The 26002-nt window shown below is 35.8% G+C and overlaps 1 protein-coding gene and 1 non-coding gene across 3 annotated transcripts; both read left to right on the forward strand.

Annotated features, from left to right (window-relative positions):
* The first annotated feature begins 5750 nt into the window (after positions 1-5750).
* On the forward strand, positions 5751-25488 carry LOC113513926 (armadillo repeat-containing protein 2). 2 transcript variants are annotated; one of them, XM_052896070.1, is made up of 21 exons: positions 5751-5923; positions 7245-7273; positions 8620-8743; positions 11608-11752; positions 12534-12681; positions 13326-13452; positions 14110-14217; positions 14330-14480; positions 15136-15343; positions 15620-15722; positions 16063-16235; positions 16946-17145; positions 17652-17820; positions 18731-18845; positions 19106-19155; positions 19493-19624; positions 20088-20250; positions 20763-20906; positions 21964-22197; positions 24233-24315; positions 25176-25488. In XM_052896070.1, the coding sequence occupies exons 3-21, from the start codon at positions 8635-8637 to the stop codon at positions 25479-25481; spliced, it is 2868 nt and encodes a 955-aa protein (XP_052752030.1). In that variant the 5' UTR covers positions 5751-5923; positions 7245-7273; positions 8620-8634; the 3' UTR covers positions 25482-25488. The 2 variants fall into 2 exon arrangements, with proteins under 2 accessions (XP_052752030.1, XP_052752029.1); XM_052896069.1 differs by lacking the exon at positions 7245-7273.
* Trnaw-cca (transfer RNA tryptophan (anticodon CCA)) lies at positions 23440-23511 on the forward strand. Its single transcript has one exon. It is a non-coding gene; the product is annotated as a tRNA-Trp (tRNA).
* Positions 25489-26002: the final 514 nt, after the last annotated feature.

A 26002-nucleotide genomic window follows, 5' to 3' on the forward strand; every position in this document is an offset into this window, starting at 1 on the left:
TGACCTCCACGTGGTTCCCATTTAGTGTTCACTACTGGACATAAGCCTTCTCCATAAGGAAAGTGTTGCCAATAGTTGCCACGTTTGACAAGCGGATTGGCAACCGTAGTTAAGCTTTTAGAGATGTTTTAAGAGGGATGCTGCTGCCGATCCCTTAATCGCCTCTTACGATACTCACGGAAAAAAGGGGTAGACTTCTATGTCGAGGCAAACACGTCAATTCCATTATCACCTTTTATTATACAACTTAGAATGGCAAACAAGCTGCCGGCCCACCTGATGGAAAGTGGTAACCGTCGCCTATAGACATGAGCAGTACCATGAACAGGGGGGAAAGGGATTGTTAGCAATGGAGTTTGACAGCCCCATTGCTAGCAATATGCCCTATTAGGTCAACTTCCACGTCATTCCTGAAACCATCGTGTGTCTCTGTTGAATTGTCACGATTAACTGACCTGCTTCATCCTCACCTATCATCCTTCAGGTGCCCCGCCGGTGTATAACGATAGCGCGGGTGGGGTAAACACAATTCCATTATCATCCATTAGAAAAAAAAAGTGCCATGAACATAACAGAGTATACTGTTTCGCCCATAATACCCTCTATGCAATGCCATTACTGAGGACTCAGGTGTGTCTCTGTACCTTATAAATTCACTGCCATATCTCACCCTTCAAACCGAAACATAGCCATGTAAACACAACTGCTTCACGTTTGAAACACGAATGGGACAGAGGTGTCCAAGTAAACGACTTTTGTACAGTCTCCCTCTAGTTAACTACCTACCATACCCACCAACCATAGACGGGTCTCTAAATCAACCAAAGACAGAGAGAAAAAGAAAAGGAAGGAAGAATTATATCGTAAAATATGACTATTTGGAATTAATGAATAAAAAATATTAGGGTGGATATTTTTTAATAAAAATCAATAGGCAAAATCTTTTATTCGTTATAGGATACTAGCTTTTACTCGCGACTTAGTCCACGTAAACGGGACACAACATAAAGTCCATCTCCAACCTAAGATGGAGATGGAATTTTTTACCTGTTATATAGACAATAGGTGAACACCAAATTTAATCGTGATTGGTTAACCGTTAAGGCACTATAAGGTAACAAACAAACTCACTTTCACATTTATAATATTACAGTGAGAATTACTACAATTACCTTGTATAGGTAAGTAAGTATTTTTTACTTATAATATCTTGATTGCGTGTTAATTTTGTAACCAAGGCGACTGTGCAAAAACAGATAGGGGTATCGATTTGTAGTGCAGATAGCTTTTTATTAATGTGTTGTGTATTTTTTTAATGGATGATAATAGAATCGTAATCCCGTCTGCACTAATAGTATACGCCGACGAGCTACCAGTGATGGATGATAGATAGGTGAAATTGTAAAGGCAGATCAATTAGCCCATCGCGATGAATACATCTAGAATTCAGCACAATGGTTTTTAGGGGGGATCGCGTGGAGGTCGACCTGACAAGGTTAAGTTAGCAATGGAACTGATAGTCCGCATTATTACCAATCCATTCCCCTCTGTGTTGTGTATTAGAACGATCTTTAATTAAAATTCTTAATAAAGTTTCGAGTGAAACTGAAATAGTACATCCGCCAATGCTAATATTAACGGCTGATATTATCATCATCATCATCATCAATACTAATGATGTACCTACATAAACTCACGGAGCACTATGTGGAGGATAAAGTTATAAGAATGCAGTCAGATCAGCTGGCCTGTTAAAGTGATTTCTCTAAAGATTAACCACGTTTTTTTTTCCAGTTGGATCGGCCATATAGGTCGAACAATTGAGAACAAGAAGAGAGAAAGTTTCCGCAGTGGTGACCTCGAGTAAACAAATGCAGTGTAGTACGGCACCCTAAAAGACGGCGTGATAATCACAAATATATTCATGAGAACTTTCTGTATATTTTCTATATATTTATAATAAGTGTGTAGAGAGGTCAATTCTGTACATGAAATATATTTCCAAAATAACTATTAGGGAGTGATTAGTGATCAATACTGATGCCAAAAATGCAATCAGTAAAATTTTTGTCTGTCTGTCTATATGTCCGTTATAGAAACAAAAACTACTAGACGGATTTTAACGAAACTTGGTACAATTATTCTTCATACTCCTGGGCAGGTTATAGTATACTTTTTATCACGCTACAATCAATAGAAGCAGAGCAGTGAAGGGAAATGTTAGGAAAACGGGAGAAGTTACTCCATTTTTATGCTTTCGTCGCGTGTGCAGCCTTAATGGCCAGTTTTTAAAATGTAAAAATGTCCACCCGTGCGAAACCGGGACGGGCCGCTAGTTTACTAATAAATGCAAGTAACTCGGTACCATTCCATTACAGTTTGTGTAAGAGGCTTATATTTATTTCAGCAACTCTTACTCGAAAATAATGCCGATGACTTGACAGAAAGTTTTTTCTCTATTTGATGCTTTAAAATGTGAGGTTCCAGACGATCCGGTCTTATTTATTTTCACAATAACAAAATGTGTGGGATAGTGAATCATCACTGCTGAACATAGGCCTTTTCTTTAAAGTGTTTTGCCAGTAGTCGCCACTTTTGGCAGGCGAGTTAACAACCGCAGTTTTTTTTTATGGGTGAAAATGGTATGGTAACCCCGCCTACGTTAACGAGATAAGCTGGCGGAGCACCAGTGAAGGGTGATAGATGAGAATGAAAACAGGCCAGTTAGCCCATTATGATGAATTCATCAGGAATTAACCATGATAGTTTCCTGGGAGAACCGTGAGGAGGTCGACCTGGTTAGGTATATGTATAGGCTGAGAATTCTATTGCTAGCAATAGCTAGCAATAGAATTCTCAGCCTCCATTACTAACAATCCTTTCCCCCGTCACAACCGCAGTAAGGCTTTGTTGATGTTTTAAGGGCAACGCTCATCCCACGACCATTAAATTCTCTTATTCGCTTCTAATAGCATCCACGGAAAAGGAAGATATGGCTCATTCTATGTCGGAACCAAACAACAAGTGGAATATTGAATACCTTCATTACACTACGGAACTCTACAAAGTGCTATGATACTTGAACCCTTAAATACTGTTAAGATTCAACACCTGGATAAAACCTAGAGGGTTAAAAATCCTACAGTACACAAAACAGAATAGCATTCGTTTATAACCCGCCTATGTAAATGTTACTGCCAAGTCTCAACAACAAAAACCTATTAAACTCGACAAATTAAATAAAGCAAATTATTATGATTCTAGAATGCTTCATCGCGGTACAAAGAAAACGAATTAATACGGTAACAAAAGTTAACGAAGTACCTACGAAATTATTAATTAAACCATATCAAGGACGGTGATAATCCATGGCCATGAAAATATTAATATTATATCGGTATGTTAAAAGCTCATAATGATAAAATATGCTTAAAATATTTAGCATGGATTTAGATAATATAATGTCTGGTTTTATATTGCAAAAAACAAGTTATTTATACAAAGTACATACGAGTACAACTCGATTGTTGGTAAACACTCGTACTGTATCGGAAGGGACCGTTGGTTAGGGAGGTATGGGGAGGTTAGTTCACATTGCTAGCTATATCAGGTCCATTTCCATGCGCCCCCCCCCCCCCCACCCCAAGAAACCAATGTAGTTAATTTTTAGAGAATTCACTACGGTGAGACTTACCTGCCAGCGTATAAGTATCAATAACGCAGACCGAATTACCATTTCATTTTCATCCCAAAAAAAACATCAGCTCGAGCTCCACGTGGTTCCACCTGAAAATCACTGTGACTAAATCCTTGTGAATTTCCTACCTAACCTAACTTCATCCTCGAGGAGGGGAAGGGGGGGAAGGGATTGTTAGTAATAGGAATGTTAGTCCTCGTTGCTATCAATGTACCCTATCAGGTCGACCTCCACGCGGTTACACCTGGAAACTATCGTGACTACTTTATCGTTGAATTCGTCATGATAAGCTAACTGACCTGCCTTTTCATCCTCACCAATCATCCTTCACTGGTACCCCACCAGTGTATACCGATAGCGCAGGCGGAGTTACCATGCCGTTCTCATCCATTAAAAAACTTTCTAGCCAGTGTCCTACCAGCGTATACCAATAGCGCAGAATAGGGTAACTATTTCTATATTAATCATCTATTAGCTTTTACCTGCGACTTCATCCGATGACATGGATATGTTCAGTGACCGGGATAAAATGTAGCCTACCTAGGTCCTTTCTCCATGCCATATAGTGCATATACATCAAATTTCATAATGATTGGTTAAACCGTTAAGGCGCTAGGAGGTAACAAATGAAGTCGCTTATACATAAGTTACACATTTAGTCATGATTAAAAAAACTCCAATACCATAAATTATATTTGACATCACTTTTCATGCAACATAAAATTATCTTTTTTTTTTTTATACAACTTAAGTATCAAGAGGTGAAGAGACTCGCTGAAGATCGTAGTGAGTGGCAAGAGCTCCACCGACAAGAGCGCAGCTCTTAAATAGGATAGATAGATAGACAACTTACAATGGCAAACAAGCTGACGGCCCACCTGATGAAAAGTGGTAACCGTCGCCTATAGACACGAGCAGTACCATGGACATAACAGAGTATACTGTTTCACCCATGATACCCCCATGCGTTGCCATTCCTGAGGACTCAGGTGTTATTCCTCTATACCCAGTTGCCATTCAAACCGAAACACAGCCATGCAAACACAACTGCTTCACGGTTGAAACACGAATGGGGCAGAGGTAACTAAGCAATCCACTTTTGTACAAAGTCTCCCACTGGTAAATCTTTTTCCATGCTTCTAAAGTTAATATGTCAGATTACTTGATTATATAAGCCCTTATATACATGGCATCCTCTGAAAATAAATTGTTCAAAAACCAATCACTGATAAATTGTAAAGTAACAATATATAGGACAATTTTAATAACCTTTAAATTCGTAGTTTTGAATATTAACAAAAAAAAAAAACTTTTGTCAAGTGGTATGATCAAGTGAAGTTTTAAAATTATAGACTATTGATTCAATTAAAATTTACTACAAACACGTTCTTATAATGTTTACAGCTATGCATTTTAATTATATAAAACTAATTTTATTTCGCAGCTACGCACGCATTTGTACGTATATAAAACATCCTATGTGTTAAATTACGAATATGATATAACCTATCCGTGTATCGAATTTCATTAAATTTCGTTCAGCCGTTTAAGCGTGATTGAAACTAACAAACATAATTTTTTTTTACAAAATATTCTATACTTCATATTATTATATACTAGCGGCCCGTCCCGGTTTCGCATGGATGAACATTTTTACACTTAAAAAAGGAGTAACTGTTCTGTTTTCCCAACATTTTCCTTCACTGCTCTGCTCCTATTGATCGTAGCCTGATGAAAAGTATACTATAACCTGTCCAGGAGTATGAAGAATAATTGTACCAAGTTTCTTTAAAAGCCGTCGAGTAGTTTTTGTTTCTATAACGAACATACAGACAGACAGACAAAAATTTTACTGATTGCATTTTTGGCATCAGTGTCGATCACTAATCACCCCCAGATAGTTATTTTGGAAACATATTTCATGTAAAGAATTGACCTCTCTACAGATTTATTATAAGTATAGATTACGTATTAGTAGGATTGTAGGTCGCTACGACTTCTACGACGGGCAGTACGGCGCGGCGCGGCGCTGGCAGTATCCAAATAGCTACGAAACGCGTCGGCGGGTTTACCCACACTCGTAGACCGTGTTTGTGCTACGCGTTGCTACGGTTTCCTAACGGTGTAAACTGTTTACCTGTTTCCGCGAATTGGCTGGCTATGTTTTAATTTTAAATTATTTATTTTTCAAATTTTTTAGAATGTTATACATGGAATTATCATAAGGTTGGTGTAGAGTATGATGTTTGATTAAATCTTGCAAATATTGTCTTGTAATACGCTGAACACAGTGTATATGTACTTAAAGATATTTGCCGCGGTTTATTTGTTTTAAATTGGTTGGATTATTTACATAATTATTTATTGAATATTATTTATAAAATAATTTCTTTTAACGTTTTAAAAATTACAGAGGTAATTAAAAAACTATTTACCTAATTCCCTAAAATAGCTTAAATTAAGGTTTAAATATGATACTTGTATAATTAGAAATACAATATAATACGATAAGGAACAAGAAGCTTATACAAAATTAATAAAAGCAATTTTTACACGAACGTCGAATCATCGCGTGACGACGGCAGTTCCGGATATAGTACGTCTCAATTTCGCAATCCGTCTTTAGTATGCTAAACAGAAATTCATTTTGCAATTGTCCATGCATATTTATTTAACAGAAGTTTTTAATAGGACGATTGTTTTTTATTAAATTTATGTAATAAATAAAAAAAAAATAACAATAATTTAGCATTTATTCCACAAAAAAAAAATACCGGTTTCTATTGTAGCGAAACCTTTTTATTTAAAAACTAAACTATTAAACCGATTTTAATATATTTTCTATGAAACCAACGTGAAAGTGTATACTTTCAGATAAAAAAGAATTTTTCAAATTGGTTTACGAGTGTAAATAACGGATTTATGAGGTAATAAACATAAAAAATATAAAAATATTTTTTACTATTCCGTACCAAAAAGGTACAAATGAACCTTTGCAGTGCGAGTTTGTCCGTTCGTTAATGCTATGCATTAATAGATCGAAGGATATAAAAAAATTTGAATAGTTTTGCATTTCATAGGCTTGTATATATAGCAATGATATAATAAAAAAAAAATTGTTAGAGAGTCCAAAACAAATACAGAAATTTCAAAATTGACTTACTTATATTAATAATTATGTGTCTAATTTATATATGTTAAAAATAGGAGGTATTTTTATGTAATATATTTATAAACTACATTATGAATAATTTTACAATGGATTTTTAGTGTTATATTTAGCCAACAGATGGAGCTGTTAAAAATGTAGATTGCATTATAATATATTTATATGGAAATGATCTTAACACTATATTTTAAACATTTATCTTTCATGTACCGTACCAAATGATTTGTGTTGTTTATGTTATAATAATTGCAACTTTTTAACACATTTATCTTGTAGTAGTTTTATATCTCTTGGTGTTTAGATCTATTTTGGAAGAAATGGCGAATATACATCATGTTCAAATATTTTTTTATCTAATGAAAATATAAAACTTTTCAGAGACATTTTACATACGGGACCCTCGGCGAGTGAGTTCAACTTACACTTAACCCGTTTTTTATGTTCTGTCTGCTGTTTTCTTGCATATAGACATAATAGAAAATTTCATAATCTGTCTATTATTAGAAATAGTTATATGGTTATCGAAATTTCTAGAGACAAATAGAAACTTTATGGTTTCATACAATTTTAATTTATATTAAACACAATATTTAATTATTTTGATATGTGAACTTTATTGTGCATGACAATTACTATCTGAAACTAGGCCAGTGTGAGTGATTAACCTAGTTTGATTAAATTATTGAATAATTTGATCACGTCATTTATTAATCGATAAACATTTTATTTGACTTTATATTCATAACTCAAATATTAGTGTACAGGCAGGAGTACCTTAAAATGAATTAGTTTAGTGCTCATAAGTTATTTTATAAGGAATATTCCATAACTTATTATATTTCAGATAATTACACGCCGTTATCACTATTAGATTTCAACAACTTTATTATTAATAATTTACGTTTTTTAAACCATAGCCATCTTAGATATTTCTTTATATCGAAACTGCTTTAACACCAAAGTATCTACAGGTTAAATAACTTTAAAACATGTAGTCGTGATCTCCCAATGGAGACACTTTTTTTTATAGGAGAAAATGTAATAGTGACTCCGCGAATAATATCTGTATTTACTGGCAGGGCACTAGCAAGGGTTGATAGGTGAGGATGAAACAGATCAGCTGGTCCATCGTAATGCATTGAACAATAATTAATTAAATAAATTTGATCAAAGTCAGACTTCATTAGAGCATATTCAGTACCTGATTTTGAAATGAGTACCAAAACGCTTTTTTCCTTGACAACTGGATCTATTCTGCTTAACATGCCAAAGAGAACGTGTACTTTGTTTGTCGTATTTTAATTTTTGTTACAATAGTGAGACTTCTGTTTTATTGACTATCTTCTATTTATAGAGATAGCGAAGCAAAGTTACAAAACAATATTTATATTCTTTATATGTTTATTGATTTTTTTTATGCAACTTAGAATGGCAAACAATCTGACGGCCCACCTGATGGAAAGTGGTAACCGTCGGCTGTAGACAAGAGCAGTACCATCGACATAACAGAGTATACTGTTTCGCCTATGATACTCCCATGCGTTGCCATTCCTGAGGATTAAGATGCTATGTCTCTGTACCCTGTAAATTCACTGCCATATCCCACCGTTCAAACCGAAACACAGCCATGCAACTAGATTGTAATTCACACACGTTTCCACAGTTTAAATTAAATAGTTTACATTGTAGGTTATATACGAAAAAAAAAAAAATTTCGCGTATATAACGTAATTTTTGGATTTTTTTATTTCAGTGTAGACGCTAGGCAATGAGCGATAGGGGCGCGAGGCGCGGCGCTGGCGCTCCGTTCTACGCGCCACCACGTCGCAAGACCTCCGCGGAGATCATTAGCGAAGCTCGAGCCGCTATTTATGGAGGTATTTTATTCTACGTCTATTCATTGTGGTTATTTTATTTTGTTTCTATTTCTACTTACGTGTTCTCTAAACAATTCTCAAATTCTTCAGATCAATAATGAAAAGCTTAACATATAGATGTCTTTATAACATTAAATATCTAACTATTATATGTATATCTCTCGTAAATAATAAAAATTTCTAAGTTGTCAATATCAGAAAAACGATTATGAGTGAATTGAATTAAAAAAAATATTAAAAAAATATATATTACATTATATCATACACACATTAAAAAATGAACTATAATTTCGTCCAAAATGAAATGAATTAAAAAAAAATAACTATAAAAATCCGACTAGTAATTCTACAAATTAGCGCGTTCGTACGAACAAACAAACTCTTATATTTGTACAGAAACGCATTTCATCTTGGGTTTTACTCTTGGAGTAGATATAGGACATGATCTTGCCATAATATTCCATTCTAAACCTAAACATGAATCATCTGGTGATAGAAAACGTACCGTCTTTATTTGATCAATATTGTTAACCTCGGGATTCAGGAAATAAAATATAACTCACTAAAAGCGTAAGTATGTATAGCAATAGTTTTTCTATGCGAAACGTAAAGAATATAGAGCGTCAATAATTTGGCATGGTTTACGTATACAGTGACACTGTAATCTATGTTATACCAAAAAGGATTTAACGAGGGTTAGTCACGCGAATCAGCCATACTTTTCTTTCACTTGTGATTTTTCTTATTATTACGAATTTTAGTGAGTAATCATTTCCTTTGTAATTGGTAAGTTGAGAATACCATGGTTTTACCGTCAATGGTATATTATCCTGAATTTTATATAAAGATTGTTGTGAAGTACAGGCGACATTATTATTTATAGTTTTTTATATTATTATTTACCGAAATATAAAAAATTGAAAATTTAAAGTTGTGTGACATCGCATCTCTATTGTTTCCTTTGCACACAAAATTTCATAAAAACGTCTCTTCACGGCACGAGAATTTTATATATAGTCTTCTAAGTTTCTTTCGTCAATATACATGTATTTCCAATTTCCATTCCCAGTTTCCTTTGTTAGTTTGTTAAGTTCATCATACTTAATGACATCAGACGATCAATAGGTACCTTTCTCTTATCAGAAATTAGAATCATGATCATTTTTTTACTTTAAGTTGTAATTGAAGATATTATAAATGTATGTCCTGAGTCACGCACGCGGAATCTGACGACTAAGGATACTCGACATGTTTAAATCTGTCCGGAGTACGAGTACGACCGGGTGGGCACACCATCCGGAGTACTACGCCAGTGAATCCGCAAACGTGATGCGCCTTCACTCAAGACCTACACTAAAATAGTATCTACCTGTAAACTATAAGCATGGTTAAAAATGTATGAGTTTACTTATTCTAGTTTAGTATAGATCTTTAGTGAGTAACAGACTTGACCTAGCCTCATTAAATACGACTCGAATCTATATTAAACTAGTAACTATAAAGGTAAAGTATGTATAAACAATTTCAAACCTTTATTTACAGGGAGAAAGGGATTGTTAGTAATGGAATGTAACATCCCATTGCTAGCACCCATCAGGTCGATTTTACGCGGTTCCCCCTGGAAACCGTTGTTATTTTTTGTGGAATTCGTCACTATGGGCTAACTAACCTGCATTCATACCCACCTATCATCTCTCACAGGGGCCCCGCCATCGTTTACCGATAGCGCAAGCGGGGTCACCATTCAATTTTCACCCATTAAAAAACTTTATTTACACAAATCGTATTTAAACAAGACTTACCTTGGCAGCTAGGTAGGTAATAACGATTTTGTTATAGCGTCCTGATTAAGTTTAGGGGCGTTTCTTGTAGGTGATTGAACCGGGGGTCGCAAGTCGAAACTTACTTGGCAACCAAGGTGAATACACCTCGATTAGGTACTACGTAATAGCAAAATGTTTTCTACTTTACGACTATTCAAATTAAGTAAGTATTTGAATGGTTTAGGTATGTTTGTAGGTATTTAATAATTTATTTCTCGAAAGTGGATCAGGTGTTGATAGTGACAAACAAATCCATTTCTAAATACGTTTACTACGTTACAGTACAGCACCGATGAGAAAGAGTGAGACGTAAAAATAAGGGCATTCGGAACTTTCTATATTTTAAACATCCGAAAATCCTTAAGAACTTTTTATTGAATGAACCAATTTTTATAAAATTTTGTAAACAGATTATACCTATATTAGATTAAAGGATACTTGTTATTTTTTCACAATCCTTTTGTATACCATTTAAATTAATTTATTTCACTCAAATCTATCTAACTATTTAAGCGTGATTGAATAAATGTGCGTATTAAGAAACGCCAATAAAAAAAATTCGGGATTTCACGCCTCTTCATTCCAAAATCAAATTTGATGTTATTCTTTATTAATCTTAGCGCCTATTTTACCTTTTACATTGCACTTAAGCTGCCTGCTAACATCCTTGCTCCCAATATATGTATTGTCTGTACTATTTACAAGTACAATAAAAAATATGTATTATATATATTACATCTGGATGACCACCTTGGATCAATCAGGTAGACTGTAAGCTTGTTTGTGTTGCTTGGTTTACCGACCCTCGTGACATGGGATTTTTATATAAGTAGCAAATGTTTTCAACTACTTTGCCCGCTTAAATTAATATATAAAGTATCATATGTTCTTAATTAGAATATAATCTATCCGTGTACCAAATTTGATTTAAATCTGTTCAACAGTTATTGCGTGAAAGAGTAACACATATTCATCCATATGTCGTCGCAAACTTTCGCAATTGTGACAATAATAAGAGTAAGATTGGAATCATTTTCTCAGAAATGAGCAGCGCATCAAGTGGAGTTGGCGGCGGTGTGGTGCGTCCCCTACGCACACGGCGCCCTTTCACGCCACGCGAGCCCCAGAGAACACTGTTCTCAGACCGCGCGCGCAAGCGTGATCAACGACCACCCAGTGCTTTTGAGTACGTCCATGTATTTTTCTATGACTATATCTAGACTAATGTTTACACCTGACTTCGTCTGCATGATCAAGATAGGTTGATTGACCGGGATAAAAATAACCTATCCTTCTCCACCTCGAATAGTATCTCCGTTTGTCGTTAAAACGCCAAGAGGATAACAAGAAAATTCACTTACTCATTTATAATAATATTATCTTAATAAAGATCATATTGTTTATCAGTTTAAGTCTCTCTTTTTCTCTCTCTCTCTCTCTTTCTGGTGATAAATAACATCGTTAACAAAGTAGATTAATCGATAGATAGCAGCAGTTTTACTTTGGTCATGTTAAATTTTTGCTACAAGAACCGAAACAGTCGAGTCTTTGACTATTACATCTGCGATTGTCCTGAGCTTATTTTATTATCTATTATATCATCTTAAAGTTTTAGAATTCAGTAAATTATCCTTTAACCTTCAAATACTTTTAAAATTAAATACTTTTTTTTTTGTTTTTTTGCAAAGAGGGAGGTTGGCGGAGAGTAAAACACACTCGTTGGTAGTAAACTGGTGTTCTTCAGATTTACATGATGAATACTCTGGTCTTAACCAGTTACAAAATCTCTTCTATATTACCTGCTACGTGCTAATATGAAATATAATATTAGGAAGTTATTTCAAATTAAACATTTTGCTATGTTTATGGAACGTGTCACTAGTTACGTTACCATATCACATTTTATTAAAAGTAACAATGTTTAGTAAACATTTTAAAAGTTTACATATTATATTTTATTTTGATAGTCTTAAATATCTGAGCCTGTCGGAGAGCAACGAGGAGCTGACAGCGGCTATACTGGGCGCTCAAGTCGCTAAACTCGATGAGGAAACCTTGAACGGTATCCTTGTCACTGAGCCACAGACTAATTCTAATGCAAGGAAAAAGCCCACAGTATGTACGAATTAATTTTATTAAATTATTAATAAAATATATACGAACAATTAGATTAAAAAGTATATTTGTAATATAGTGACAACATAGGTCGTTTTTATACATTGATGGCAAAGGAATGATAACCCCACTCGAGCTGGGGGGAAGAAGGGATTGTTAGTAATGGGGATTAGTAGCCCCATTGCTAGCAATATACCCTGTCAGGTCGACCTCCTCGGGGTTCCCCTTGGAAACCATCGTGATTAATTTATTGTTAAATTCGTCACGGTGGGCTAACTGACCTGCCTTTTCATCCTCACCTATCATCTATTACTGGTGCCCCGCCGGTCTATACCGATAGGGCAGCGGGGTTGCCATTTCATTATCATCCTTTAAAAAAAAACCCCACTCGCGCTATCAGTCTACGGTGGCGAGGTACAGCAGAGCGATAATAGGTGAGAATGAAGTCAGGTCAAATTATTATATTAATATACATTTTAAGTCTACGTATCTAATAATTGATATTAATGTCGATTCCACTCTGTTTAATATAAAAGAATATGTAGCACGTATCTCAGCCATTGATCGTCATTTGTCTTTACCTTCTTTCGCTATTGTTACCTCGAATATTTGAAAATAAATGCGTAATTTAATTAAATTTGTAGATTCGAAATCCCACACGCCTTGTACAGGATCGATCTTCGGATGTTTGGGGTGGTTTTACCAAACTGCCCCATCTGAGTGGTAAAAGCAAACCGCTACATAGAAGGAACACTATTGGCCAAACTGACGGTATATAATTTTCATTATTATTAATTATCTATTTATTAGCGTTTACAGGCGACTTCGTCCGCGTGACCGAGATATGTTTACAGTAGGCCTACCATGAAATGATTTCCGAAATTTCGGGAACGAACGAAACCGAAATTTGATAGTAAAATTACATAATACATGCCGTTAATTATTAAAAATGTTAAAATATCGTTCCTTTGGACTATTAGGATAGGATTTATGATGAACGAAATGTTAAGCTCCATTCACTGGCTCGATTTCGGTACGAACAAAAACACGAAATTGAGCCCGAAAATTCGGAATTTCATTTCATGGTAGACCACCTGACTGAGATAAAAAGTAGCCTATGACCTTCTCCGTCCCAATAATACATGTATACAAAATTTCATAATGGTTAACATTGTAAAGCACCAAGAGGTAACAGAAAACAAGCTCATTCCCAATTTATAATATTAGTAAGAAAGTGGATATATTAATTTTTTTATACCATTTATTGTTATAGGTCCACTATACCTGCTCCTTCTTCAATCTCTTTGTTCCTATCAGACTTCCTATCATTATTAATATTTGCTATTACATGGTCTATATATTCAAACTTAACTATCAATCTTATAATTGTTTATATTGAAGATTTCTTTAAGTTTACCAAAATTGCAGAACCCAAGACAGATCAGGAGTTAGCACAAGCGATATCAGTTACAAGACCATTAGGAAGCGCCGATGGTGATAATCCTTTCGCCGGATATGAAGATTATAATAGCAAATGTAAGAATGATGTATTTGCTCCCATATACACATACGAAAAATAAAATAAAATAAAATAATCACCTGAAGATTTTGATTAATAACATTAATTATGCTTTCGTATTATTATCAGCCCTAAGTCCTGATACAGGAAGCAAACGAAGACAATTCGCCGGCAGTAAATCGCAATCATACGACTTCGGCACCAACCATGCACTTGGAGATATTCCAGTCAAGCAACTCGCTGTGCAACTGCCGAATACATCGGTTGGAGATTTCGATAGGTAGGTAAATTGTTCTATGAAGGTAGGTAATTAACATGTAATTATAATAGCCCTGATGGTGAGTGATTCGATAATACAGTACTTAAGATCCAATCGTACCATTGCCTTGAAATCTTATGATTATGACCTAAAGATCTAAATATTATTTCTTTTTTTATACCTTAAGAAAGGCATAAAAGGTAGAAATTTCAATAAACAGCTATTGTACTACATACTCGTATATCTTACTTTTTAATTATATTGAAATTCCACCTTGTCAGTGTGATAATATCCTTTCGTAATAAAAAGAAATCAAGTCCTCTAAAATATTTAAATCATTAGTACCCTTGCAAAAGAATATTCTGTTAGTAAAACTAAATGTATTCTAAATTAATTAAAATTAAATTAGGTCGAAGAACGGAGAAAAAATTTGAGCCACCCACATTTTCAAAGCTAGATGCGCCATATTAATTCTTTTGATAAACTTCACTTTCATACACTCCTTTAAAAGAATGGTAATAATTTCGAGTCTTATCTGTAATAAAATAGAAGAACAAGAAATGTCTGAATACAAAAACAGAACCTTTTGACTTTTAGATCCTTTGTTTACTCCATACTGTTCCTATCAGGATCGTAAGGATGATATATAGACATTTATATGCATAAATGTTTACAGCCTAACAGTCCTTGAACTAGCAGAAGCGCTATCGGAACGCACACGTGATGTTGACCACATTCTGCAGCTGATGGAAGCACTGCAGAACAACGTACAAAAGAATATTCCAGCTAACAGTCTACGTGATATGGTCCTGCGCTCGCTGTACACGCATATAGACAGCGACGATGAAAGAGTCTTGGTAGCTATTGCAAGAGCTATGTTGACGGTAAATATTAAGTTTTTAAATTTTTACTTTAATGTACTCCTATGTGAGTTAAACCCTAAGTTTGACGAATGACCTTTCCCGAGATGTATTTCCATTATTCTTCAAATTATTCTATCGCATTTGTTGGGCTCTACAAATATATTAGTGAGCTAGCATAAGTCGACCAATTGTTGAGACAATTTCTCCTTTCGTATTCGGTTTCTGTGTTCATTCTTATTTTAATATAAAAAAATATTTTTAACTTAAATTTATTAAGATTACAGTAAATATTTTCAGATGCGTGTCACTGGAACTCACCTGGCGGCTGCTTGCAAATTAGTATTTAAAATTGCCAGAAATGACAAAAATGATCACTTCTTCAGAAATACAAACCTACTAGGTAAGTTGTATTAATGATTACAAGTAGTACTTAATAAAAATTTATCATACAATTGCAGCGTAATTCAAGTAGTGTTGATGAACGAAGATTTATACTCGATCTTAAGATACGAGTATTAGAAGAAATTAATTGAAAAAATACTTGAGTAAGATGAAGTACTCGGATATCAATATATGTACCTTCGTACTTCGATTCGAATCAATGTATTCTTTTCTTTTTTAAAAATACTCAATTAATATACAAGGGCGATTTAGCATTTCATTATAATGTAAGATGCGTGGGTCGCGTGGGATCCACGTATGCTCCACGTGCGAGTGACGAATGCGACTCGTGCCCGCAGAGCTGGTGGTGGAGGGGTGCGCACGCGCGGACCCGGTGTCTGAGGGCGAGTGCTGCGTGTACGGCGCTGGCGCCCTACGCTTCCTGGCTCTCGAGCCGCGCCTCTGCACGCTCGCACACCGCGCAGGCGCCTTGCACCTCGCAGCGCTACATCTCAAGATACTCAACGCCGCTGTATGTTATTATCAAAAGAGTATTTTTTCTACCTGCCTTTTAGAAACCATTTGCGCGACCTACCGTTTCTGTAAAATAAAATGAAAAGCAAATGTGATATGACAGTGTATCATATGGGGTAGACAGTGTCATTGGCATAATACTGAGCATTACAATGTATTCTGTGATTGTGTTCATAGTACTGTTCATGTCTGTAGGCGAAAATTAACACTGTTTATCAATTGGAACGTCACATTATTTGCGTAATTTTCTTTTCAATCTACTTTAAAAATAAGGAGATTCTTAGTTCGGTTGCATTTTTTTTTGTTTTTTTTTTTATGGATATTACCTTCTTATGTTTATCACGACTCCGTATGTTATAATCCAAATTGGTAAATATTTTTTTTTTATTTAAAAAGATATACTTACAGATTGGTTTCATAAGAATTTTATCAAAATCCGATTAACAGTTTTATTTTTAAATCAAAATAATTTGTTGTCATAATTAAAGTCTAGGAGACGATATAAGGAACAAATCGCAATACACTAGTGCAAAACCATCTACTAAACCACCTAGTTATACCATGCAAGCTAAGTGATTAAGTGTTCTAAGTGTAGACATCCATGCTCAATAGTGATCTAAGTAAAATCTAAGTAATGCAAATAAATTATCTATCTATCTATATTATATTTGTTCATCCAACATTTGTACTTTATCATTGAATTTATAGAAAGCAGAGAATCCTAGAGCAGTAGCGGAGCAGTCCACTCACGCGTTGTACCAGCTCACTGGGGCTCTCCGTAACCTGGCAGGCGCTGGAGAGGAGGAGGTACGAACATTCGTGTCGAGCGGTGCGCTCGGCGAGCTGCTTGCAGCGCTCCAACACCATACTGATCGTGACGTGCTCACCAATGTTGCACGGTGTCTCAGGTATAAATTATATTCGTATTTATTATTCTAACTGTAAATGTCAATTCAAATCGTGTAATGTATGGATATTTTGTTAATCACATAGCTAGTGTAGTGACGTAATTTGTACCCACACAGATGTAAAATTATCTTGTACATAAATTATTGTGTAATTCAAAAGAGTATCTGTTCAGGTTCTTGAGGATTGTTCTCAACAGATATCAACATTTTGAACGTAATCATAATCATAAAATAAATTGATGATTTAAAAAAGTTTGTAAACAATAGTTAATGACAATATTCTATATATTTGAATAAAGATTATTATTTACAAATTTCTATTGTAAACTATTCAAAGAGAAACAGATTAGACCTAGAAAGGTCCAGTACAATAAATATAAGTAAACGTGCACAAAATAATAAATAATATAAAAAAGTTTTTTTTGTGGAACAAAATGAAAATACATTTTGTTTATTGATATATATGTATATATGATAGATGTATAATATAAACAATGTGTTCATAGCGTGCTGTCGGCAGAAGAGTCGTGCTGCGCGTGGCTGTGCGCGGCGGACGCGGGTGCGCGTGCGCTGCTCACGGCGCTGGCGGCCTGCGCGGCGCGGGCGCCGCTCGCCGTGCGCCTCGCCTACACGCTCGGCAACATGGCCGCCGCCGACCACCAGGCCAGGCTCAATGTCAGTCTCTTATATTATATTGATTCGGCATGGGTAATATTGCTATTGTTCCAATATTTATATATTGGGTTCTTTTACACATTAATGCCGGAAAAAAGGTCATCGCCTATTTCGATATCGCCCGTACCGGTCGGATATCTATATTATTTTCGATCAAGTTATTCATTTTGCCATTATATATAGAAAAATAGACATTAACGAATATTCATTATTAGGTCAGTATATAGATATTATAACTAAAATATAAAGATATTGCTATACATTATATTAGCCACCACTAATATTGATTACTTTTCGACCGCTACTTTGAGCGCGTGAATATGAGAAATAAAAAACCTTCATTGGTTTTCCTAAACCACTACTAGATGGCGTACCAAGGTGAAACATACACCAGTTTTTAGTTTAGTTACACCTTCAGGAATACAACTGTTAAAGCAAATCAAATTCAATGCGTTACTTTTTGAACATGAAAATGCACCTGAGTGCCTATATAATATATAAAGGCACCATAGTTTTTTTTTTTGATGGGTGAAAATGGATTGGTATCCCCGCCTGCGCTAACGGGATACGCTGGCAGAGCATCAGTGAAGGGTGATCGATAAGAATGAAAACAGGCCAGTTAGCCCATCATGACCAATTCATCAGAAATTAACCATGATAGTTTCCAGGGGGGACCGCGAGGAGGTCGACCTGGTTGGATATATTGCTAGCAATGGGATTCTCAGTCTCCATTACTAACAATCCCTTTCCCTCCTAAGGCACCATAGTTAGTACAGTAGCAATCGATAGCAATGGGGACTAACCTCTCCATTACTAACAACCCCTCCCCCCATGTATGTAGAGTAGATAGGTATAATAAACAGAGTGTTAAATAACAGAGTCATTTCCAGTTATATTTAATTGTAAATAGATTTACAACGAGGAGGGCGGAGTGGATGTCTTGCTCACTATACTAGAGTCCTATACCAAACGTAACGAACACGAGACACGGGACGCCGTGACCGATCCTGATCTCCATTTAGTGGGTAAGTGCATGATTATAATAATAATAATAATAAACTCTTTATTGCGCACAGTAGAGATGTATACAAGGAGTATTTATACAGAATGTGCATATACAAAAGGCGGCCTTATCACTAAAAGCAATCTCTTACAGACAACCTGATTTACTGTGTTTTATTTTCAAATAAGCGTTTAATTTATTTAAAAGTGAATACACTTTATTTGGTTTAATTATTTTAATTTCGTTTAAGTCATAATTATTAAAATATTTTTATACTTGTAGGTACCGATCTAGGAGGATCCGATGGTTCAAATGAAGATGTACTCATCAAGGTAAGAAAATAGATATGTATTATAAATACAAAAAAGGCCTAATTATAACAAAAAATCATTTTGATCTCCAAAAATAAAGTAGCATCTTCACTCGAAACAATATACTACCCGTTCGTCATGCAAACAAAAAAAAATCTATTCGCCATTCGCAAAAGCTCCGTGATTTTTATACAGAGCAGTACATACTTACAACTGCAGATCCACTTTCAGTCGCGGGCTATGATGATACGCGATCGATTAATTTGTTTTGCATTTTAATGATAATTGCTGTGAGCAAGGGCCCTTAAGAAATATTTATATTAAAAAAAAAAGTAAGTTTTTTTATTAACATTGGCAGACTGTAAGGGTGGTTGCAAACTTATGTTTGACGGAGAAAGCAGGGCGAGGCCTGGCAGCGACCTACGCGGAGAGAACCATTAAAGCGTTACTGGCTTGTCTTGAACTAGCCGAAAAAACAACTTCGGATGTGGTAAGTGCATACATAGAATACATTTGTTTGTTGATTTAGATCAATTTTTGTTACATTTTGACTGATTTGTCACAAATAATAAGTAGTTGTGTTTTAGTTTTCAATAACTAAAAGTTATATTCTCTGAATAGAATATATTGTTCCCTTTTTAAAATACATTATATAGTACTATTATTATATAATTAAAATAAGTAAAAAGAAAAAGATGTTTCTTTCTTTTTTCTTTCATATTTTTATTGTGATTAGTCCATATTAGGAGAAGTTACTTAAATATTTCGATGATCAAGAATAGGTTAAAGATGATCAAAGCTGACTGAGAGGTCTCTAGGTATCTTTAAATTGATTATTAAATCTCTAGTCCTTCTCAAAAAGTAATCTCACATATACTGACTTAATGGAACTCTACAATTTTTTTCTTATTCATTAAACATGTTACTAAATCACTCACTCTCAATTCCTCTAGCTGCCTGATTTGGATCATGACAGAGAGGAACGGCCGAGTTGGTCAGAACGTCGTGAAGAGTTAGCGACCGCAGCATTTGCTACGCTCAATAATATCACTTTCTACCGGGAGCCACCAGAGCCATTGGATCCATTGGATGAAATCCTTGATAAGCTATGTAAAGGTACATGGTGGTAAATTAAAGAATTATTATTACTCGTATAAGGATATCGCCCTCTTGGGTCTTTTTTCTAAGCCACTTTCTGACGTTGCTTATCAATCGACGGTTTTACATGCTCTTTGAAGCACAAAACTAATAACAATGATTTTCAATGATCAAAAAACACTATTACGAAGATTGTGATTAGCGGCTTAAGCTGGGATTTGATCGTGGGATTCTCTAATCACAGTTAACCATCGAGCTATCATTGAAGAATAGAAATTAACATTTATTTACATTTACAAATAATTATTTATATTTCCCATAGGTGTCGTAAGAGTCGACTAAGAGAGGGCGAGGGATGGGCAGCAGCGTCCCTCTTAAAACATCACTAAAAGCTTAACTGCGATTGCCCACCCGCCTACCAAGCGTGGCAACTACTGGCAAAACTCCCCTTATGGGGAAGGCTTATGTTTAGCAGTGGACAGTTAACAGCTAAAAATATTAATAATTATTATTATTATTGTTGGGTGCAGTGACATGCAGGTGGTTGGACGGCAGCGGCCCGGCGGCGTGCGAGGCGGTGCGCGCGCTCGGCAACCTGTCGCGCAGCACCAGGGCCGCCAAGCTCATCGTGCTCGAGGGGGCCCTGCAGGGACTCGGGCCATTCTTGCAACACGGTAACTTTTAAAAAATTCTCTACGTACCTCAGAATAGATTCTCACGGGCACCAAGGTTATATATAGATGCAAGTTGGGAAAATATCCAGAGCGATAAAAAAAGGATTTCTTTTAATGGATGATAATGGAATAGCAAACCCGCCTACGTTATCAATATACCAGAGGGAGACTTTGTACAAAAGTCGTTTGCTTGGGCATCTCTGTCCTATTCGTGTTTCTGCCGTGAAACAGTTGTGTTTGCATGGCTGTGTTTCGGTTTGAAAGGTGGGATATGGCAGTAAATTTAAGGATACAGAGGTATAACACCCGAGTCTTCAGAAATGGCAACGCATGAAGAGTAAGTGGTATAAAAAATACGCTGGTGGGCCACCAGTGAGGGACGATAAGGAAGGTTGAAAGAAGGTTTGGTAGTCCATCGTGACAAATTCCATAAAAATTAACCACGATGGTTTCCTGGGAGAACAATGTGGAGGTCGAATGTTATCGGTCGAGGATAAGATAGCTAGACCCCATCATTAACAATGCCTTTCCCCTCAGCAAAAGCAAAGGTGATTGACAGTTGTAAAGGGTTCTAATTATAATTGTTGCCCAGAGTAGCTAGACCGAACGTTGCGGGAACGGGAGATAACGACTTAACAAAAGCGATGCCGTGGTCAAAAAAAGAAATTACTAACAAACTATTCCCTTAAAGGAGACTCTCCTTATAACGTTATATCATAACGTCAAAATTATGCAGTATTATGGTTAATTAAAAACGCATCTTTACTGTTTTTTTTTATACAATTTAAAATGGCAAACAAGCTGAAGGCCCACCTGATGGAAAGTGGTAACCGTCGCCTATAAACATGAGCAGTACCATGGTCATAACAGAGTATACTATTTCGCCCATGATACCCCCATGCGTTGCCATTCCTGAGGATTCGGGTGTTATTCCTCTGTACCCAGTAAATTCACGCCATATCCCACTCTTCAAACCGAAACACAGCCATGCAAACGACTGCTTCACGGTTGAAACACGAATGTATTGTTATGATATTGTATTGGTATGATAATACAGAGGACGCAGAGGTGCGTTGCGCGGCGGCGGGCGTGTTGGTGAACGTGTGCGGCGCGGGCGGCGCATGCGCGCCGGCGGCGGGCGTGGCGGCGCGCGCGCTGTGCGTGGCGGCGGCGGCGCGCGACGCTCCGGCTGCGGCGCTGCTAGCGCGCGCGCTGTGGAACGCACACGCGCATGCGCCATTGTCGCATGCACATGCGCAACATGCATCCGCCGCGCTCGCCGCATTTATCGGTACGTTGAAATAAATTAATCACTATATAAATAGGTTACACCCTAACTTAACACATGTAGTGTTAAGTTAGGATATAACCTATCGGTGTATCAAAGTTCATTAGAATCCGTTCAGCCGTTTTAAATGTGATTGAATAACAAACATCGAAGCATCTTTACAAACTATATCATTTTTCTATAAAAAACAGAGCTATATTACCAGCGAGTGACATATATTATTTTCAAAAATTCTGTCTACCCGTGCGAAGCCGAGCCACATCTCTAGTGTTTCATATAGACGTATAAGACGATACTTGTAGCGCAATAACATATTTGGCGATATAAATATATACATGAATATATGTATGCTATAATATTGAGATTCTGGATTCGCTGATGAGCCAAATTCAGGTCATATAGACCTGAGTTCGGACCATAGTTGACTGAGTCGACTGAGACTGAGTTCAGTCATAGAGACCAGTTCTTAATTGTATTTTTTTTTTTTCTATAATAGAGCGACACGTGACCATACTATTCTGAGCGAACACGGGGACAATATGGCCCGCGAATGTGATTTACCGATCTTATTTTCTTCTATCCGCTTACAATTTTTTTTTTCACAAAAATAAAAAAAATATAGAATATCAACAACTGTAACAATCTCAAAATTTTTCATCTCTACATTTAGACTTGTACACATCGAACTTTATTCAGCCGTATTATTAATATTTATATAACAAACTTAGATTAATCAGGTTACTTTCCTTGTAAAAATTCGGAATCAAATACAGTTTGATATATAATTTTCATATAATAATATTGCTTTCCGCTGTTTTAAACTTAAGAAATTTTTCCCTATTTTGGAGGAAGGAAATAGAAAAAAATCCGCTTAAGAATCGAATTTATAGTCTTATTCACGCAAAGCAATACAAGTATGTTTTCCTTCACATGTTAAAAAACTACTACATCGCCAAAATTAAAATAAATTATAGCCAATATCACTCGAGATAATGTAAGGATTCTAACAATACCCCATACATCCAAATCTGTTCAGGCATTTAAATGTTTAGGTGGAATAATATATACATTCATATACACGAACCCTAAAGACATACTTACTCCTTTTTGAGCAGCCATGTAATAATAAGCTAATAGTGTCATTAATATCTACGAATTATCTTCTATAATAAGCTATTGATAATTTTTTGTCCATTATCAAGTATGAATAATAACTAATCATATAATTCGGAAAAAGTTCCGTGTGACTCCGTGGCGCAATGGTAGCGCGCCTGACTCCAGATCAGGAGGTTGCGTGTTCAAATCACGTCGGGGTCAAATTAATATTTTTTTAATAATGTGTTCTCTTAATTTTTTAGTTGTTTGCTAAATTGCTGTTAACAATGTTTTAGCTTTTAGCCCGCTACTTCGTACACTTGGATTTCAGAATTAGTAAATTTAAAATGACTATTTCTGAATAGTAGAAGAATAAAATGTACACCAGTTTTTTACATTTGAACTTCAAAATCACAACTGTAGAAACCGCATACAATTTGATGCAGTAGTTTTTGTATAATGTCGGAATACAGATAGACAGACAAAATTTAAAAAAATAATTATTGTTTTGGCTTCAATCGCTCTTATTAAAACCCCTCAAATCAATGTTTCTTAAATATCTTGTATGTACAGATATCGTGTAGTTTTTTATTTATGTATTTATTTATTATCACAAAAATACATAGTTATAGAGCAGAATTCAACTCATTGAATGGATAAAAATGTCCCAAATTTTTAAATTGATCCCCAATGATTTGACTGACTTTTGAAATTGGGATTAAAAGGAAAAAACATCTCTAATAGACCTCAAATATTGTATAATGACGTGACATCCATTCGACGTCTATTCAATATGATTTCGATTTAAAACTTGTTCGATTGCGTCAAAGGTCTATTTACATTACTTTTTCATGTTTTTTATAATTTTAAATAGAAGATAAAAGGATATTACCTATCTACTAGTGTGTACCATTTCGACGTGTTTTCTGTTTTTATTTTTTAGACGACGAATCAGTGTTCGCGGCGTGTGAAGCGTCACACATTGGTGAACGACGCGCCAGCGATCCAGCGCTTTCTAAACACCATGTAAGTGTTCTATAATTTCACTGCTATGTCCCGTATTTTAAACCAAAACATAGCAATTTTAGTACTGCTGCTTAGCGTTAAAAACACGAGTGGGACAACGGTAACCAGGCAGAAGACTTTCTTACAATATCTCCTACTAATGAGTAAGATTCACTTGATATTTATTACATAACTAGCTTTTACCCGCGACTATGTTCGCGTGACCAAGATATGTTCACTAACCGAGATAGAAAGTAGCCTAATCGATATCCTTTTCCATCCCATATAGTAGATGCAGGTGGCTCAGGGCAGTTTCTTATGAAAGTCTAGGAAAGGCCTATATTCAGCAAATGGACAAATAACAGTTAATACGATGATGGTGATCCCATACAGTACCTACGTGTATTCAAATTTCATAGATTAAATAAGCCGTCAGAAATACACTCACTTTCTCATTTATAATATTTAATTCACACTCAAATCATCCTTATTTTAATAGACTTGTTTACAAGCACTTTTAAATCGTCATTTTTTTTAAATCTACTGCAGGGTTCGGAAAGTTGTTATCTGTTGAGAAGAGCCCGCAAGAAACTCAACAGTTACTCTTTTAAATCAAATGTCAACATTATGTGTATTTATTTAAATGTACTATGTCTAAAATTACATGGTCATTAAAAAGCCCGTGCATGATGGGTATCATGGGCGAAACAGTATAGTCTATTATGTCTATAGGCGACGATTACCACTTTATATCAGGTGGGCCGTCAGCTTGTTTGCCATTCTAAGTTGTATAAAAAAAATTGCGTCTAACACCATACACGCGGTACCAAAAAAAGGTAAGGTAAAAAAGGTTCCAACTACTAAGGATTTAAATATTCCAGGTTAAGTTCGACGTCGATAATAACAACTATGAGGACAATTTCTACGAAATGCCACAGAAGCCACCATTCATAAAAGCGTACAGCGTAGAGCCAGAGGTGAATCTGGATTCTGATGAAGACGGCGGCAGGACCATCTGTTCAGGAGAAGACCTCGGCTTCGAGGAGGGCGATCTGGTCGAAGAGGAGGAATGTGACTGCGGCCCGTGCAGGCGGCTCGCCGCTTGGGAGGAACTGGTGGGGGTGGCGATACCCCTGCTGGAGAAACTGAGACCACCCAGAGCTGACGCGTCTGTAGGAACAGATTAGCCATGAAGGAACCATTCGTTATCTGAACAAAGGAATTAATAAGCCTTCTTTATATAAATCATATTTGGGTTTGAATAACCCACCGAATTTAAAAAGCTTTTTTCACTAAGGGCGTTATATTGGCGGACTTGTACATTTACATCGGCGGATTATACAAAACCAATACTATTATAATTCGTGTATTCCCCTTAATAGCAAAAACTTCGTTGGCCTCCACCAAGTACTGGGACAAAAATTATCTTGATTCGTCTACAGTCAATGAATTACTTCAACATTTTTAGATCGTCTACTGTGAAGTCAACTTTTTGTTTTTATGAGGTCTCTACTGAGGAACTTTTCTTCCTTCTCCATTATCGGAGTTCTTGGACACCTTGTATTACCTTAATAACCCGTACATATTCTATTGCTGGACATAAGTCTTTCCCCATATGAGGAGTACTATGTAGCCTACTATAAAACTAGTGTAGCTGCCTGTTAAAGGGTACTTTTTTCTTCTACATTGGTCTATTTTACCTTAATAT

The sequence above is a fragment of the Galleria mellonella genome, unplaced genomic scaffold (genome assembly GCF_026898425.1).
Source record: "Galleria mellonella isolate WM207_F2 unplaced genomic scaffold, CSIRO_AGI_GalMel_v1 utg312, whole genome shotgun sequence".
Classification (NCBI taxonomy): Eukaryota; Metazoa; Arthropoda; class Insecta; order Lepidoptera; family Pyralidae; genus Galleria; species Galleria mellonella.